Source organism: Syngnathus scovelli, chromosome 7 (assembly GCF_024217435.2).
Source record: "Syngnathus scovelli strain Florida chromosome 7, RoL_Ssco_1.2, whole genome shotgun sequence".
NCBI classification, from domain to species: Eukaryota; Metazoa; Chordata; class Actinopteri; order Syngnathiformes; family Syngnathidae; genus Syngnathus; species Syngnathus scovelli.
The window spans coordinates 7,009,094-7,027,036 of record NC_090853.1 but is presented as its reverse complement, the minus strand read 5'-3'; the positions used below and the strand labels follow the sequence as shown (position 1 = coordinate 7,027,036).

At 42.5% G+C, this 17,943-nt stretch overlaps 1 protein-coding gene across 1 annotated transcript; it reads left to right on the top strand.

The window, feature by feature from the left end:
- Positions 1-667: 667 nt before the first annotated feature.
- inppl1a (inositol polyphosphate phosphatase-like 1a) lies at positions 668-16,803 on the top strand. The gene is made up of 27 exons (XM_049726725.2): positions 668-1,197; positions 4,378-4,441; positions 5,066-5,213; positions 5,292-5,373; positions 5,829-5,975; positions 6,153-6,243; positions 6,570-6,659; positions 6,978-7,076; positions 8,012-8,162; positions 8,311-8,417; positions 8,641-8,743; positions 8,940-9,136; positions 9,504-9,621; positions 10,153-10,249; positions 11,020-11,158; positions 11,242-11,341; positions 11,573-11,661; positions 11,780-11,861; positions 11,954-12,043; positions 12,311-12,424; positions 12,776-12,952; positions 13,076-13,231; positions 13,378-13,462; positions 13,685-13,771; positions 14,007-14,757; positions 14,966-15,099; positions 15,198-16,803. The coding sequence occupies exons 1-27, from the start codon at positions 1,010-1,012 to the stop codon at positions 15,292-15,294; spliced, it is 3,783 nt and encodes a 1,260-aa protein (XP_049582682.1). The 5' UTR covers positions 668-1,009; the 3' UTR covers positions 15,295-16,803.
- The last annotated feature ends 1,140 nt before the right edge of the window (positions 16,804-17,943 follow it).

The following is a 17,943-nucleotide window of genomic DNA, read 5'->3' as shown; positions in this document are numbered from 1 at the left end:
AAACAGCGCATAGCTTTGCTGTGCAGGTCACATCACAAAACCTATGTGGAGAAGGAGGAAGCACATGACCATCATTTGTGAACTAGACGGATGCAGAGAGCAGCTTTGGGAACAAAATATTCTAATCACTAAGAGACATTTAATTTGTTCATAAATGTGGATTTAATTTGCTTCACTGTGCGAAGACCTAAAGAATGACAGTACAGTAATCCCTCGTTTATCGCAGATAATTGGTTCCAAAAACCACCCGCAATAGGTGAAATCCGCAAAGTACGGTCACCAACAAGAAGTACTGGTCAGGCTAACGAGTTAGCGGAAAGATGGTAATTCGCGATCGTGCTAACATGCAAAAATGGACTTCTAAAGGAATGTAAACGAACATTTGGAGCAATACTATATTGTCCTAAAGGTTAGACACATTTCTCCTCAATTTAAAAGCTTTATTTTGACTTTTAAATGTTTTTTTTAATTTGGAAAAAAAAATCCGCGATGTAGTGAAGCCGCGATAAACGAAACGCGAAGTAGCAAGGGATCACTGCAAAGTCGCATTAGAGAAAGTAAAAAATTAAAAACTAATGTTTTTAACAAAATGCGAAAGGTGCTTACAACAATAAAATAGCTGCAAAGTGATCGGTCAATTTTAGCTTTTACTGTGAAAGTCTCCTCCAGACTTTTATGTGTTTACAGTTGGAGGCTACAGTGTGTGTACGTAGGCTGTGTCCACCACCGCTGTTCCCCGTTTTCCAATGTGGATTTACATAGCCAGATTTCCGTGGTAGTGAGGAGGGTGGCGACCGCCGAGCCTTTCAGGAACCGAGACGACACACAGCAAACAACTTCACTCCCCGCTTTGGAAACTTGTGTCGCCGTACTTAGTTTGGGCCGACGTCTTCGACACTTTCCTCGGTCCACAACTCTACTCCCCCCCCCCCCACCGTGACCGGAGGCAGGCTGGGAGGTTTTCGTGCAAGTTGGGAAGTAGTTGACGCCGGTTAGAGGGGCTGTGGCCATGGCCGGAGGTGGTGGAGGCGGTGGCTGCAGCGGGCTTTCTCCACTCGGGCCCGTACCGCCGATGTGGTATCACCGGGATCTCAGTCGAGCTGCGGCCGAGGAGCTGCTGGCTCGCGCCGGGAGAGACGGCAGCTTCCTAGTACGGGACAGCGAGAGTGTCAACGGGGCTTATGCTTTGTGTGTTCTGTAAGTACCTTTTAATCGTTCCAAAAATACAAAACTCATTATAGTTTACAAACAATACTCCTTGTCGTGTTTACTCTGGTTTTCTGCCCCAACTTGCTTTTTTGGTTTCATTTGGCACTGCTTGAATGTGAACAAATACATTCAGGCGTGATGCCTTCACTGTCTTAAAGTTTTTGTTTTGTTTCTCTTTTTGCTTGATCTTAATGTCTTGTTACTGGTTGTACATTCTTGCAATTTAAACTTCGAGGACACAGGCAGCAGGGGAGAGACAGGCACGTAAACTCCAGCATAACATTCACTACTTCTAGATGTGGTAGCCTGCAGCGTCATTTTCTTTTACAGGGCGCCCGGCTCAGTGTGTGGGTGCTCAACATTGCTATTAAACTGTATAGCCGTGGTTAAAAAAAAAAGAAAAAAAGTGTTTTAATACAGTGCTGGCTGGCAGGAAGGATGCATTTTATAGCCCAGTCCTCATGGCAGAAATAAATGATAAAACAAATCTTCCATTCAAATAACATCTATCCACTACTCCCTTTCGTAAGACAACAAACATGAACAGTTTACATATCGTCGTCACATCTAGACAAACTTCACAACTGCCAGTGATGTTTCATTTCCCTTTCAAATGTACCATACCATGTCTAAAAACTACAAGGTAAGTCACATGACTACGTTATTGCCCCCACACACTCATTCAAGACTACCAGCGGGCATTGAAAAGCGTGTCATGTGACATAGTGCTGTGTCATTGACTTGACCTGCATCCTCTGTCTGATCATTTACTCCATGCTGATTTTAGGCATGCACCTCAGTTTGGATGGGCAGTTTCTTGGACAGGCGACAACAGCCGAATTGCATCACGTGACGCATTTTGAAACATTGTGTCGTGTAGCAAACACATCTCATGACTATGGAATGAGCAGCGAATATCGAGTTTCGGCACGGCTTGTTTAAACTTTACATAGCAAAATGAATGTCACTGTCCAAATCAAATTAAAAAAAATCCTATTGAAAGAAGTTTCAATTTCAGTATGCCCTTCCAGCTATCAGAACAGTCAGTAATTCTAACAAACTCAAACATCTGACAACTCTGCTTTTCCTCTGTGTGTGAGTTTTTGTCAAATTCACCCAGAATAATTTATAGTGTTTAATGGGATTGAGGTCAGAAGTCACTTTCGGCCATACCCAGCCAAGCGTAACTTTATGGCTCTGAGGCACAGTCATGCTTGACCAAAGAAGGGCCTACCTCAAACCAGCAACAAATTGGAACTCTATTATTGTCTGTATACTGTACGCATTGTAGATACAAGCATGCTTGCCCTGTGGTGACTCATACACAGCCATGTACTTCCTTCATGTGAGCTTTGGACCCATCTATGTTTCCATTATGCTAATGTGTGCCGGTACGCTGAAGGGAAGAGTGTTTGTCTTGGAGAATTTGAAGAGTCTGCTTTCACACTGCTCTCCAGCCAATTAGTCTTCAGAAGTTTGCATGTCACATCTGCTTAATCAAGTCGCTCTCCATTTCGACTAACTTTTTCTTTCAGGAAAACACCACTCAAGATGATTGAATATGATTGAGTTTACAATGTGTTAAGTTCAGTTTCTTAATTTCATTTATATAATATAATTGCACTTTACAATCTGAAACAATTAACCACTGCACTAACTATTGGAGTACGTTTTAAAGTAACCCCTCCTGACATTTCTTCTACCGTATCGTGTTTCGTCAAGAGTTCATAGTCCAAGGTGAGAGATTGCTTTGGTGACCAGGATGGTGACCAATTCCTGTGAGTCATCTTTTATCGTGTTCTCAACAAAGGGGTGAGTGAGTCTCACTCCTACATTTTGGGGAATGCCCCCCCCTCCATTAGCACCAACCTTACCACTAGATCTCTTTGTGGTTCTTCAGTTTTCTTGATCTTATAAAAAGGCAGTGTGTGATTTCCTCTGTCATTTGAGACGGCTCCAACCAAATTGGAAATTCCTGTCTTGGTAACCACGTAGCGCGTCTAAACATGTTGCATTTCGGACTTGCCTTTCTGTGCATAGGTGATAACAATTTACAACATAATTGTAATTGTGTGCTCTAAATATATCTCAGTTTGAGGTTGGGAATCTTTCTGGATGGCCATTGTTTTGAAACTTGATTAGGCACTCAATTTTTCATAAACTTTCCCACTCCAATTAACTTGAGCTCTGACGGTAAGGGTTTGTATATTTTTTGGCAAGGCTAAGTGATTGGGTTTTTACTGTCAACATACTCTGTTGTTATCACCACAAGTACACAGACACACACATGCTTGCATAGAGCATACTCTCTGGAATTTTATCTGTAAAGTTTGTCTTTTTCTCCTTCCCCTCCCCCTTGAAACAACACTTGGAGAATCTTGTCACCCTTCAACAGGATGACAGACACACTAAAGTTCCAAATGGATCTGATACCATTGTGATTCTAAATGATTTATGCTTACAAGATTCCCTGCGTTGTTGAGTAACATTTGGATATTTTTTCCATCATCTGCTCAGATTTGAGAACGATTGAGACTGCGTATGTTGCTTCTGTTCACGTCCAAACACACTGTAAACAGAAATGCACAAATATACAACAGACTGTTTAAAGTATTTGACACACATACGTCAACACACAACTGTGAGGCACACGGCCAGTGTACACAACCCGCAAGGTTTGCTTGGTAAATTGAATATTATGTCCGGTCCACTGAGCAGACTCTGAGCACAGACATGAAAACCATCGATGTTCAGCTCGTAGCTGCAGGCACACAGCCATGGCGGCGCAATCCCAATGTCACAACATTGATGGACAACTAGTTAAAAGTATTTTAGTAATCAGAACGGCAGATTGCGTTGATGTTGTTGAAATGACAAAAGCAACTTTTTTTAAAAAGCATTTTATTCCACTATTGACTGTGTTTATGCCTCAATGGTCTGTGTGTAAAAAATGGTCCACTGTATCATGCCACTATAAGGATGAAGACTGCTCTCTATTTAATCGACAGCAACAGGTTCAACTTTTCCAGACTCCTCCTCCCCCATTCTAGAACACACACACACACACACACACGCACGGCCCAACTCGCTGATATATACTGCAGAGGAAATGATTGTTTTTACACTTTTTTTGGTTTCATTTGTAGTTCTCTCTAATCTTGTGTGCAGGTTTCAGAAGCATGTCCACACATACAGAATCCTCCCAGATGAAGAAGGATTTTTGGCTGTGCAGGTGCAGAGAAGACACACACTCATGCACAACCACGTACAGTACACACACACACACTCGGTCCTTAAAAAGTTCAACATGTGGACTCGAGAAAAAAAAACGTATTTGCTTCAGTAGCAGCTGGTAGGCAGGCAGAGATGCTTTGCTTGGCTCTGGACTCCCTCATTGACACACACACAAACACACACACACACACACACACACACGGTGCCAACAGCAGTCTCTTTGTGTGTCGTTCAACAGCTGTGCAGTCCACACCATCGCCACATGCCACCCACATGCCTCACAGGCACACGCCACCATGGCGCTCTCCCACATTGCAGACACACTTTGCTGCTTTAACCGTGACGTCCAACACTTAGTGTTTTTTGCCACCTCAAAGATTCATCTGGCTAGCTTCAATGGAATCTGTGTGCAATGTGCCAAAACACCTCCTCCGGATTTCAACGACTATATTTAGACTGCTGGTCATATTTGCTTATGCGGCATGAATTACTGAATTATTTGGGCCACCAGACCATGACCAGACTATTTGTAGCAAAGTTGGTTCCATGTCTGCATTATAAAAATAACACTTCCTCTTTTCCTGTGTCTTTTGGTATATCCTTCCGTTTGTCTTCCTCCCAGACGTCACAGGGTGTGCAGCCCAAGAGGTTTAAAACATTACCAGAGCTTGTGTCGCTGTACCTGCAGCCCAGTCAGGGTCTGGTGACCACTCTGCTTTACGCTGTTGACCAAGAGGAAACCGCCATCCCCGATGACCGTGACTATTCAGGTACTTCTGCAAATAGAAGCCCAGTGGTGGCCTGTGTTGTCATGCTTTCTGGTTAAACATCTCCTCCATGAATGTTAGATGGCGAGGATGAGAAGCCACCCCTCCCCCCTCGCTCAGCCTCCACATCTACTCCTCCAAGTTCAGACACGCCCACCGACAGGTACAAAGTGCACCACTAAATCACGAACACTGTCTTGATTTTATTTTGTGCTATGTGTGCCTCCCTGCAATACATGTGCAGTTGCTCAGTTACACCCTGCACACACAGGCGCACACACAAACACACACACACACACACACACACAGCCGCAGCCCTCCCTCCCTTCTCTGCTTAATAAGGCAAGCCACATCCCGTCGAAAGGCACCTAGATAACAGATGAGTGTTCCTGTCATGAAAAGCTGCTCTAATCTATTTGTTATGAAGTTTCTTTGGATGCCAAACTGCAAGTATGTAGTAGGCCTCATATTTCTCAAACGTAATGTTTCTAGTCCAGAAGTTTTGTACTGTTCTGGAATGGTAATTTTGTGTGAGAGAAACCTTTGCATTGGAAAAATGTATGGTAATAGTGTTGGTGTTTTTCAAATATGTTTAAGAAATAATTTGTCATGTTTCAGTGCCCCAACAGCGAATGGCCTGACCACCATCTCCCATGAGTATCTGAAGGGCAGCTACGCTTTAGACCTTGAGGCTGTCAAACAGGGAGCCTGCTCATTGCCTCATCTCAACAAAACACTTGTGGCCTCTTGCAAGCGTCTCAATGGGTGAGAGAGATATTCCGTCACACGCTCATGGGGGAATTTGTGGTGGACGGGTTAAAAAGATGTAGGACGAACGGAAATGCTTTCATACTTTTCTCATTGTTGCTGCAAAAGTTAAGTGTATACCGTATGCTGAAGCACAAGTGACCTGTGAAACCCCCTTTCTCCTCACATGAAAAGGGAAGTGGATAAGGTCCTGTCTGGTCTCGAGATCCTGTCAAAAGTCTTCGATCAGCAGAGCGCCTTCATGGTCTCCAAGATGATTCAACAAGTACGTCCTCTGTACCTTTCAATGTCTAACTCCATTTCTTTATATATTAATCACAGATTTGCCCAGTGCAAGAAAGGTGAAATGAAAGCTGAGACAATATGAAAGTGTCACTGGTTTTAATATTAATGAGACCAGGATATTCTCTGCAGTGAAGTCCTTTTTCCTCTCAGGATATAAAGCAATAGTGAAACAAAAGTCATACTGTTATTAAAACAATGCACGCCGATGAAACACTTAACCATAGTGTTTAGACTATTGAAGACTTTTGGCTCCGTTCAAATTTCATCATCCTTGGAAACGCACGATTGCATTTTTATATCTTGCAGTCGGTCAATCAGGGTGGAGACCAGGAGTTGGAGAACCTTGTGACCAAGCTGGCCATTCTCAAAGACCTCTTGTCATCCATAGAGAAGAAGGTAACCATCATGCATTTAGTGGTTGGGCTTGAATCCTTCACATTTGTGCCTTCCTTACTGGAGCCAAATATTTTACGCCGCTCCTTTACATGGGACAGGGAAGGAAACCAACCGAGTGCGATCGAGCAAGCTACATGTCTCAACCCAAGTGATGCTCCACCTTCTCTATTAGGTCACATCCAGGAAATGGCTAACAGTTTCCTTGTTGACTCCAACATTGTACCCCAGAACAATGCAATGCTTGTGTGTGCGCTCTCGGGTTTATCTTTTTGGTCCACATACTTACAGTATGTATTTATCTTATAATGCTCCTCTCAGGCTCTGAAAGCTCTTCAGGACATGAGTTTGTCCACCTTGTGCTCCCCTCCTCCTCTCTCCATGCGTCACAGCAAAGCCATCCCAGTGCAACTATTTGAGGTACGAATCCATTGCGCCACCTTTTTTTTTTTTCTTCAAGCCCCAGGGGAATATTATTCCCACTGTGATTGTTTTAACATGAAAGTATACTCAATGTCCTATGGAGAGGACATTTTTGCTGCAAATCCTGATTTCATGAGGCATTGCAGGCTTGAACTCTGAGCAGACTGTGAAGTCATGGATTGCTCATCATGCTTTCGGAAGTGTTTCCCAGACGAGTCATGGGAGACCAAAGGGATGTTTGTAATGCTTTTCCCGTAGCATCGTTCGTGGTTTTCACACACCCAATGATATTTGGCACTTTTGTTCTCACATTTACCCAGAAATGAGGCACCATTTTGAGTTCTTAGGTGTATGCCCTAAATTTGTACCAACACCAGTGCAAAGTTTTGTTGGGTTAAAAAAAAAGAAGAAACTACCGAGGGGTCTTGTGAAAATGGTAATGTGATAAATGGGGATGTCTTATTTGCAATACTTAGATTTCAGCCAATTTGGCATTCTCTGTGGTGAACTCTTTTCAACAGCTTCCTGTTTGCACAGGAATAGAGATATTTTCGTCACAGAGGGTTCAACATGTGGCATCTGATTCACCCTCTGGGACAGCAACAGGCAACAGCCAAGGTTTTAAAAGCCCACTGAAAATAAACATGTTTAAAAATATTCAGTGCAATGACTGTGATTTAAAACGAAACATTTGGAGTAACTTCCGAAGTCTCAAATGAACAGGATTCTGTGAGCTTTCATCTGACACTAATGTTCAATAAGGACGTCGGAGATATTTCATGTAATCGTGTGGATCTTCATACGATATTATTCCTTCGCAGTTGAGAGTGCTGTTGTATTTGATTACTTTGTATCCCTGGTTATGAAAGTAGCCATAGTTTCTCCTGAACTTGTCAACAAATGTATTTAAATATTTCTGTCACGCCTCACAGGTCAAACTGGATGTCTACCTGGCAGAGCTGACCAAGATAGGGAAGAGTCAGAAGTACACTCTGTCTGTAGACGTGGAAGGAGGGAGACTAGTTGTGATGAAGAAGGTGAAGGACAGCCAGGAAGACTGGACTACATTCACGCATGACAAAAGTAAGCGAAACAAATCAAAGTGACGATGACGGAAAACAGATACCGCAAACTGTACTTTGACACTTGAGCATTTTATTTGATCTTCTCTTTCCATTTCTCTCTTTGCCTTTTCCTCCCGTCCCATCACTCTTGTCTGTTGACCTCTCAGTCCGTCAGCTGATCAAGTCTCAGCGGGTGCAGAATAAGCTGGGCATTGTTTTTGAGAAGGAAAAGGACAAGAGCCAGAGGAAAGACTTCATATTTGCGAGTGCCAAGGTCTCTGCATGCACACACATATATGGACTCAGTGCCAAGACTAAACACCTGCACATTATAATCTTGACATGAACACAGAAATGGCACAGACAATAGATTCACACTGTCGTAAGGCATTCTTAAAAAAGGAACTTATATTTTATACTGTAGACATGATCAATTACTCACAATGTTACAACTTAAGGTTGTTTTTTAAGCCCATGTGTGCTTGTGTGTGTTTTAGAAGCGGGAGGCCTTTTGCCAGCTGCTACAGCTGATGAAAAACAAACATTCCAACCAGGATGAGCCTGACATGATATCTGTCTTCATCGGCACCTGGAACATGGGTGAGACATTTTTTCAGGGATTCTATTTCCTCTTAACTTATAACCACACTTCCTGACTAATATTTCTGTGGAATAGTTGTATTGGCAACAATAACTGTAACACTGTATTTTTCCTATACTGCATAAATTGTGTCTAATCATCTGAGTTGTAAATTATCATCAAATATTTAATTACTCTTCCACCGTTTGTTGCCAGGCTCGGTTCCTGCTCCCAAATCAGTCGCCTCCTGGGTGTTGTGTCGAGGACTCGGAAAGACTCTTGACGAGATGACTGTCACTATTCCACATGACCTGTATGCATTTGGCACGCAAGAAAACTCTGTGTGTGATCGGGAGTGGGTGGAGTCGTTACGGGCCATGTTGAAAGAACAAACAGAACTGGATTATAAACCGGTGAGGAAAGCTTGTTGTCGTCATCCTTGTATTTTTTTTTTTTTTCTCGAAAGGATTGTTAGCCAGTCTGTCACAGGACACAAACATCAATTCACGCTCACACTCACACACGGACGACTCCTCAGTTAGCCGAGCGAGCATATTTTGGAATGTGGGAGGGAAGCACCTGGAGAAAATCCACATAACAGCAGGAAGAATATGCAAACACGACAGAGAAAGTCCAAAAATGAGATTTAAATCTGGAACCTTTTGACCGTGAGGCACGAACCACATGTGCTTCCTGTTTATTTATTTGATTTTATAATTAGTAAACATAGGTAAACAAAGACACTGTTTCCTAACTAGCTTTTATTTGACTTGCTTTTAGATAGCGGTACAGACTCTGTGGAACATCAAGCTTGCTGTGCTGGTGAAGCCAGAACATGAGAACCGCATCAGCCATGTTGGAATGTCCAGTGTCAAGACTGGCATCGCCAATACACTCGGTAACTTCAATACTACAAGCACATTTCCAAACTGTTGTTCCTGTTCGGGTACAAGCGAGCTAAAGCTTATCCCAGCTGACTGTTGGTAAAGGAAGAACAATAAATCAGACTGATTGCCAGTCAATTACAGGGCACATTAAGAGCCAGATAACTATTAAGCATTTGATACCATGAAGTTGGAACCGTAGGGAACCACTTCTTTCTTAATAACGTGCTACAGTCTTCATCTTTGTTGTTTTTTTTGCATTTCACACTGGTTAAAGTTTAAAACATTGTATGTTCTTGAACACGGTTTAAAGATAGAACAGAAATTATATAGTGCAGTCTTATAAGTACATAATTGAGGTTCACAACTACTCCATGTAAAGCTATGCCAAATTTTGTCAAGTACAATTTGTGTAAATTTTTCCTAAAATGAGATCCAAGACTATTTGATATACAGCTTGTTGAAATGCAATTTCCTCTGTGCGGTTTATTTGTTCAGTGTCAGATCTTTTTTGTTAATGTTTGGTCTACTATATGTGTTTCCAGGTAACAAAGGCGCTGTGGGTGTTTCTTTCATGTTCAACGGAACATCTTTTGGTTTTGTGAACTGTCACTTGACTTCAGGGAACGAGAAGATTGCAAGGTACTGTTCCCACACTTAAATGTTTACATTTGTGTGTGTGTGTGTGTGTGTGTGTGTGTGTGTGTGTGTGTGTGTGTGTGTGTGTGTGTGTGTATGTGTGTATATATATATATATTCCCACAAACTAACAAACTAAGTCAACTTCACCTGCCACAAGATAGATAGATAGATAGATAGATAGATAGATAGATAGATAGATAGATAGATAGATAGATAGATAGATAGATAGATAGATAGATAGATAGATAGATTGATTGATTGATTGATTGATTGATTGATTGATTGATTGATTGATTGATTGATTGATTGATTGATTGATTGATTGATTGATTGATTGATTGATAGATAGATAGATAGATAGATAGATAGATAGATAGATAGATAGATAGATAGATAGATAGATAGATAGATAGATAGATAGATAGATAGATAGATAGATAGATAGATAGATAGATAGATAGATAGATAGATAGATAGATAGATAGATAGATAGATAGATAGATAGATAGATAGATAGATAGATAGATAGATAGATAGATTGATTGATTGATTGATTGATATATATTGTTAATTTCTCTCTACCAACCATAGTGACAGGCAAAACAGTCAAATGCTCCTCCACTAAATAAGTGCAGATACATAATTAACCTGTGTAACCACTTTTTGTGAATCGTTTAGCCAAGTGTTGTGGTGTAAACAAATATTCCAATGTGAAATATGCGCCTTGCCTCAATAACGGTTGAGAAACACTGGTCTACTGACTCTTGCAGGAGGAACCAAAACTATCTGGACATTTTGCGCCTGCTTTCACTTGGAGACAAACAGCTGAGTTCCTTTGACATTTCACTGCGCTTCACGCATCTCTTCTGGCTTGGAGATCTCAACTATAGGCTGGACATGGACATACAGGTGAAGCAGGACCCGTAAAGGCACACATCATGCCGAGTGCCTGTGAAGTCACTTATTAATTGTTAGCGTTTCTATATTCACAGGAGATTCTTAACTACATTAACAGGAAGGAATTTGATCCACTGCTTAAGGTGGACCAGCTAAACCTCGAACGAGAGAAAAACAAAGTGTTTTTACGCTTTGGTTGGTATAACTCACTTTCCAGCTTTCAAATACAATATCTGCTTGGGGACATTTCTCAAAAACATTTTCTATACAGCTTCTCCTCATTTGATTATGCGAGGACGAGTGTCGAATAGAAAATAAAAACAACCAAAGAGCTAATTCAAGATACATTACATGAATATTTGATGTCAATGAAGTGAACAATTAATATACACATTTTACATAAATGTTATGAATGTCGTTTTACAGCAGAAGAAGAGATCTCATTCCCGCCTACCTACCGATACGAGCGTGGATCCAGGGACACGTATGTTTGGCAGAAACAGAAAGCCACTGGGGTGTGTTTAGAAATTCATACACAAAACGTCACTCATATGCCTGGCAGCTTTTGTTCATTTGTGGTTTTCATTGCAAGCCGCTTTGATAATGTTGTGGTTTGTTCTCCTTTGCTGTCAGATGAGGACGAATGTTCCATCGTGGTGTGACAGGATCTTGTGGAAGTCTTACCCAGAAACACACATTGTTTGCAATTCCTATGGTAAGAGTTCATAATATCTCATTTTGTAATTTTTTTACGACTTTCTTTAAAATCCACCTACCAATACTTTTATCATTATATACTCTTTTTAGGGTGCACCGATGATATTGTGACCAGTGACCACTCCCCAGTGTTTGGTACATTTGAGGTGGGGGTGACCTCGCAGTTTGTCTCCAAGAAAGGTATAAATGGAGGAAATATCATAAATACTATCATCAACTAGTAAACTGTCCTAGATGTGTAGTCCAGATCTTGTAGTCAATTTGTTTGTGGGGTTTGACCAGAGAGACATTCTTGTGTTTTGTAAAATTTTTTTTTTCTTTTCAAACTGGAATTTTACCAAATAATATAAAGCACTCATCTGAGTACAGTTGAAATAAAGCAGGAAAAAAACAGTTAAGCAACTAAACGACCGCGGCATCCATTTGTTTGTTATTTTTGTTGTCTAGGGCTGCCTAAATCTTCCGAACAGGCTTACATTGAATTTGAGAGCATCGAGGCCATTGTGAAGACTGCTAGCAGAACCAAGTTCTTCATCGAATTCTACTCCACGTGTTTGGAAGGTGAGACAAAGCAATCTGTTCCTCACTTGCATTCACACTGACAGCCATCTCCCACAAACTAACAAACTAAGTCAACTTCACCTGCCACAAGATTGTCGATTTCCTACCTCGAGGTTATAATAGAACTTCATCTCTTTCTTCTTTTCCGTGTCTTTTTACCTCCCTCCCCAATTCCAGGCAGTCAGTATACCTTTGCATTATGTTGCTCCCACCTCCGCCTGCCCACTCTCATTGCACTTTTGTATTAAAGTCCAAAGAAACGTCACCCAACTTCTTGTTCCCTTCCCTTTGTCGCCTCTCCCCGACCCCTTCTGCCCTACGTTTCTCTGGCTCTCTCTCTCTCAAACGTAGAATTCAAGAAGAGTTACGAGAACGACAGCCAGAGTAGCGATAACATTAACTTCCTCCGCGTGGGCTGGTCCAACAAGCAGTTGACGACGCTCAAACCTCTTCTGTCGGAGATCGAATACCTTCAGGACCAACACCTGCTGCTCACTGTGAAATCCCTGGATGGATATGAATCTTATGGTATAAGCGCCGTGTGTCTCTTTAGTCCATAAAATTATAGTCGCTTGTTTCTTTTGCAAGTGGTGTGATTTGACCTGGAATTTCATTGCTGGGATCACCCTTGTGTGTTTGTGTCATCGCCAGGAGAGTGCGTGTTAGCGTTAAAGTCGATGATTGGCAGCACAGCACAGCAGTTCCACACCTACCTGTCTCATCGCGGCGAGGAAACGGGAAACATCAGGGGCTCGATGAGGGTCAGAGTCCCTTCCGAAAGAATGGGAACCAGGGAGCGGCTTTATGGTATTTGCACATGTGTGAATGGATCATTTTAAAAAGTTACAGATTTACATTCTTTCTCCATCCGAGTGCCGCAAACTTTTTTTGCTCGCTGCTGTAAAATTTGAAAATATGCTGAAAGTTGAAATCTCTGTTCCTTTTGACTTCAGAATGGATCAGTGTGGACAAAGATGAAACGGGCGTACCCAAAGGGAAATCTACCATGTCGTCGAGAGTGGGGCACGAATATGTCAAGTTAGTACAATTCAAACACCAAGCATCATACATAAAAATGTTTTTGTAGCGTGTGTGTTATTATATTTATAATGTCATGGGTGTTGATGACATTTAAAACCCTTTAAAACATTTGGTGTACTGTATTATCATTTTCTCTGAGCTTCCTGTTGTGTGGACTTTATTTTAAACGCCCCTTACGTTTGTTAACAATTTGTTTCGCATAACTCTACTGTTCCGCAGGCCACCTATTGTTCGTAAACACCTTGGAGAGCTGGGCAAGGTCAACGAAGAGGGCGAGAAGAGCAGCAGGGAGGAAACTGCTGCGAGGTGAGAGCATGATGAGCGCTACTACAGTCCAACCTTAAAAATGGACAAGAATCTGTCCTATGACACAGGTTCCTCTCTGCTGGAGACCGAAATTAATGCCACAAATGCCCTCGCGAATGTCATGTTAAGATAGTGGATCTTTAATACATGCATTAAAAAATGTATCGTCATTTAAAAAAAAAAAAAAATTAAATCAAGTGTTTAATCAAGCAGCTGTTCTCTTTTGTGAATTCAGGCCTAAGCAAGATTCGTCTGACGGTGATCAGTCTGTCGGCAAGAACAGCTACAACAACCCTGCCTACTATATTTTGGAAGGGGTCCCCAATCAATCGGCCGCTGCTGTGTCACCTGAGCTTCTCCCATCGCCCACTGCTCCCCAAGCGATGAAAGGTCCCCCTCCCATCGCTATAGCTCGGACCAAACCCCCTTGTGCCCCCACGGGCCCGTCACACCCACGCAGGCCCATGACGGGTCACACGGTGCGTGCTATCAATGAGGAGGGGTCCTCAGAGGACGATGGAGGCGTTTGTGTCGGAGGGGCACAAGGGGGAGCTACCACCATAGGGAGCACACTTAATCGCCCACCTCCGGATTTCCCTCCCCCTCCCCTCCCGAAGGGAGCCATGGAGATGGCCGTGGAGGCATCTTTCCTGAAGCCCCGCTCACTTCACCCGGATCTCGCTGAAGTCAAGATCCCGGCGGTTGGTCCTGGTGCTCCGCTGGCCCTCGAGGAAAACTTCAGGCGAGGAGGTGCCGCTGTTAGCGGCGGGGCCATCGGCGGCGGGGCATTGGACGACCAGTCTTGTTCTGTGCTGCAGATGGCAAAGACACTGAGTGAAACTGAGTTTCCGGGGCAGCCTCCGCGCGCTCCCTCGGCACCGCCTCCCCTTCGGGGGCAGGCCATGGGTTTAGGTCTGGACCCCTGCCGCACCTTCCCACCCAGAAATGCAATCACAGAAAGTATTGCTGAGGATCTTCCCGAAGAGGTGAGAACCTTAATGCTGCTGAAATAACAAACTGTATTGCTAATGCTGTCAGTCCGTTTGTCCTCACTCAGGCCAGATTTAAACTGCGCGAGTCAAGTGACACAATTCCAACTTGTTACAAATAGCAAATTCGGATAGGGGTCATGTGATTGTCCTCAGTTTGGAAGAAACATTAATTTTCATTTCATTAATCATTTGCATCTTTTAGGCACTTTGGGGTAGCAGCAGCTCTTCTTTGTCTGTGGGGGACTCTTCAGTAGGGGAGTGGCTGCAAAGACTGGGACTTGAGAGATACGAGCAGGGCCTCCTGCACAACGGCTGGGATGACCTGGAGTTTCTCAGGTACATGCTTTTAGATACTCCATTCAGACACGCATGCTCATTTATTGTAGTGCACAATGTGAAAAGGAAATAATTGTCTGTGTTTTATTATTTGGCAGTGACATCACAGAGGAGGACCTGGAGGAGGCAGGCGTACTTGACCCCGCCCACAAGTGCATACTGCTGGAGAGCCTCAGGCAGCAACAGAAACTGTAGCTAAGGATTCTGAGGACTTTCTAAAGCAATCGAAACGTACGCTGCCTTCCCACAAGGCCAAACGTCGGCAGAACTGAATGCAAATGTGCCATTTGACGTCCAGTGTGCCTTCTGAGAGTGCGTGCACTTCCGTTTTAGCTCTTGACTTGCTGACAACATCCTCTTTCAAACACCCTTGAACTGGTTGTTGCGGACGCGGCCTTATTTAAAGGTCATCGGATGCCACGGTAATACAGAAGGAAAGCTTACTGTCATGGGAAACAAATCACACGATACTGGAGAGGAATCTTTTTGCACCGGCGTCACATTTCAAGCCTTGTATGGGCTCCACCACTTTTGATGACAAAGTGGGCCAAGTCTCAGGTATTTCCCCGTGAATGGTCGCAACCTAGCAGACTTGTGGGAGGAAGCCAGCCCTCTTAGGGCAAATGTCAAGCCACAAAAAGTCAAAGTGGTAGCTGCATTAGCATGATGCAGAAAGGTTCTCAATCACGTGGACTGAACTCGCTCTTTTTCAGTGGTCGGGATTTCCATTTCAGTTTCTCGTCATATTTATAATATTGTTTGTTTGTGTGAGGGTAAAGGGAATATGGTGCAAATCATAAATGAATGAGCTCAAAGTGCGGATAACTTCAGCAGTGGTCTGTGATTCTCACTTCATGTTGGTTCAAGTTTCTGTGCTCAGTCACAGTGCACCCAAACGCACTTGGTTGATGTTTCCATTTCTCATGTCCGCACTCAATTTACTCTACCAGTGCAACTCAAGGTTCATGGACTTTATGATGTCACAATTTAATGTGAAATAGAGATATTTTTTTCTCAAATTTGTTAAGAAACCCAAGTTCACTAACCTGTTGAAAAAAATAATTGACTGTAGTGTTAGAAACAACTATTGACCTAAGAATGCTTTTCAAACGAGGTATTTTATAGTAGATAAGGAGCATGCAGTCATTTGCACATTAGAAGAGGTCACTGATAAAAGAAAGGATTTTTTTTCTCATTACGTGGTATTCGTCATGACCACTAGATGGTGCTGCTGCTACATCATCAGCTCGGAATACTGCCACCATCCATTTTGAACACTTCGCAGTATTCGTTCAAAAAAAATACAACCAATGCGAGTTATGTTACTTGACCAAGTTCATTTTATTAGTTCTTAAACGAGTTCCTGTTTTAAAAGCCATTATAGTGTTTAAATTAGGGGGGGGGGGGGGCGTGTTAACATGTGGCCTGTAAGAATACTTCAAATGTCACGTTACGTTGTGTGAACGGGTGAGTTTCATATACTGAATTGTATGTCTACATCGGGAATAAGACACATCTTTGTTTAAAAAAAAAAATCAACATTTGTCACATTTCACCTTACCCTGTGTGTGCGTGTGTGTGCGCGCGCGTGCGTGTCATGTCTTGTTCTTTGCTTAGTTCTTAGCTGTTGACTGTTTTAATTTAATGAAAATTGGATAGCTGCATAATATTCTTTTTCCAATTAAAACATAACATGTTTCCTTACTTCAGTTTCTTCTTTTGTGTAATAGAAAAACTGAAGAGATGCTGTGGATGTTCATACATACAACATGCCTCATGGAAAGAAAGGGCGTGGTAATGTAATGAACACTTAAGAACATGCATACAAAAAACACGTCACTGAACACATTGTGTCTTGATTCCATAATGTGATTTATTAGAATAATCAGTAGTGCTATAAGGTCTCATTCACTGGAATTTCTGAGACAGATGCATTGCAGTAAAATTAATCTGGTAAGCAATGTCAGGAAAAAAAAAATAACCAACTTCTATATTCCTATTTTTTTTATATTACTAATTACAGGATTTACACTCACAAAAAGTTATGAGGAATTTCACAAGAAATTCAAGAGTTCCTTAGTGACACATTTAAAAAAATTAATAAATACATTTTTTTCAGTAGCTATCACAGCTGAAAGGGATTGCAAACAAGTACAAAGAGATGAAGCAATCTCTGTAGATGAACAGATTCCTTTTTTTTTCTTTTTTTTCTGGTGGAGACGTCATATATAACAGACACAATAGGAGCCTCATCTGACAACATGATATTGCCCTCCTTCCAATTTTACACTTTTCAGAAAAAATTGGACCCATCAGCTGAAATTGAGCAAAAATATGTGACACGTCATCACCCCAAACGTCCCGAACGAGTAAAAACCCCGCAGGTCTGTAATAAGTACTTGAAAGACGAGCTTAGGCGGGAATCTGTGGCCGATGCAAAGCGGCCTCAAGTTGTTCTCCTTTCTGCTTCGGGAACAAAGTGGCCAGTGTTTAGTGAGGCAAGGCAGAATGGGCCTGAAAGCACCAGGAGTCACAGAGGGAGGTCACGGCCCGGACTTGTTACAGTAAAGGAGGGAGGAAGCCATGAATCGAGGGTCTTTCTAATTGGATTGAGGGGCTCCTCTTCTTTACGCTGGAGCTGTGTGTTGTTAGTTGCTCAATGTTTGAAATTCTGCTTAGGGCTCGTTCGTACCTGATCGACATGCTCATGAGCTCTGATGTGTAGTGCATGTGTATGTGTTGGAAGGCAAGATTGAGTGTTTAAGTGTCCTCAATGAAATGCGGATTTTGATGAGTTTGGAGTCAGATTGGCGGCCGTTTGAGTCCAGGCTGTCAGGGAAGAAC

Excerpts from the sequence above, each read along its gene's own strand:
- inppl1a (XM_049726725.2), top strand. The coding sequence starts at position 1,010 with ATGGCCGGAGGTGGTGGAGGCGGTGGCTGCAGCGGGCTTTCTCCACTC. Across the intron at positions 8,744-8,939 it reads CATCGGCACCTGGAACATGG|GCTCGGTTCCTGCTCCCAAA; the intron begins GTGAGACATTTT and ends GTTTGTTGCCAG. Across the intron at positions 12,425-12,775 it reads CTACTCCACGTGTTTGGAAG|AATTCAAGAAGAGTTACGAG; the intron begins GTGAGACAAAGC and ends TCTCAAACGTAG.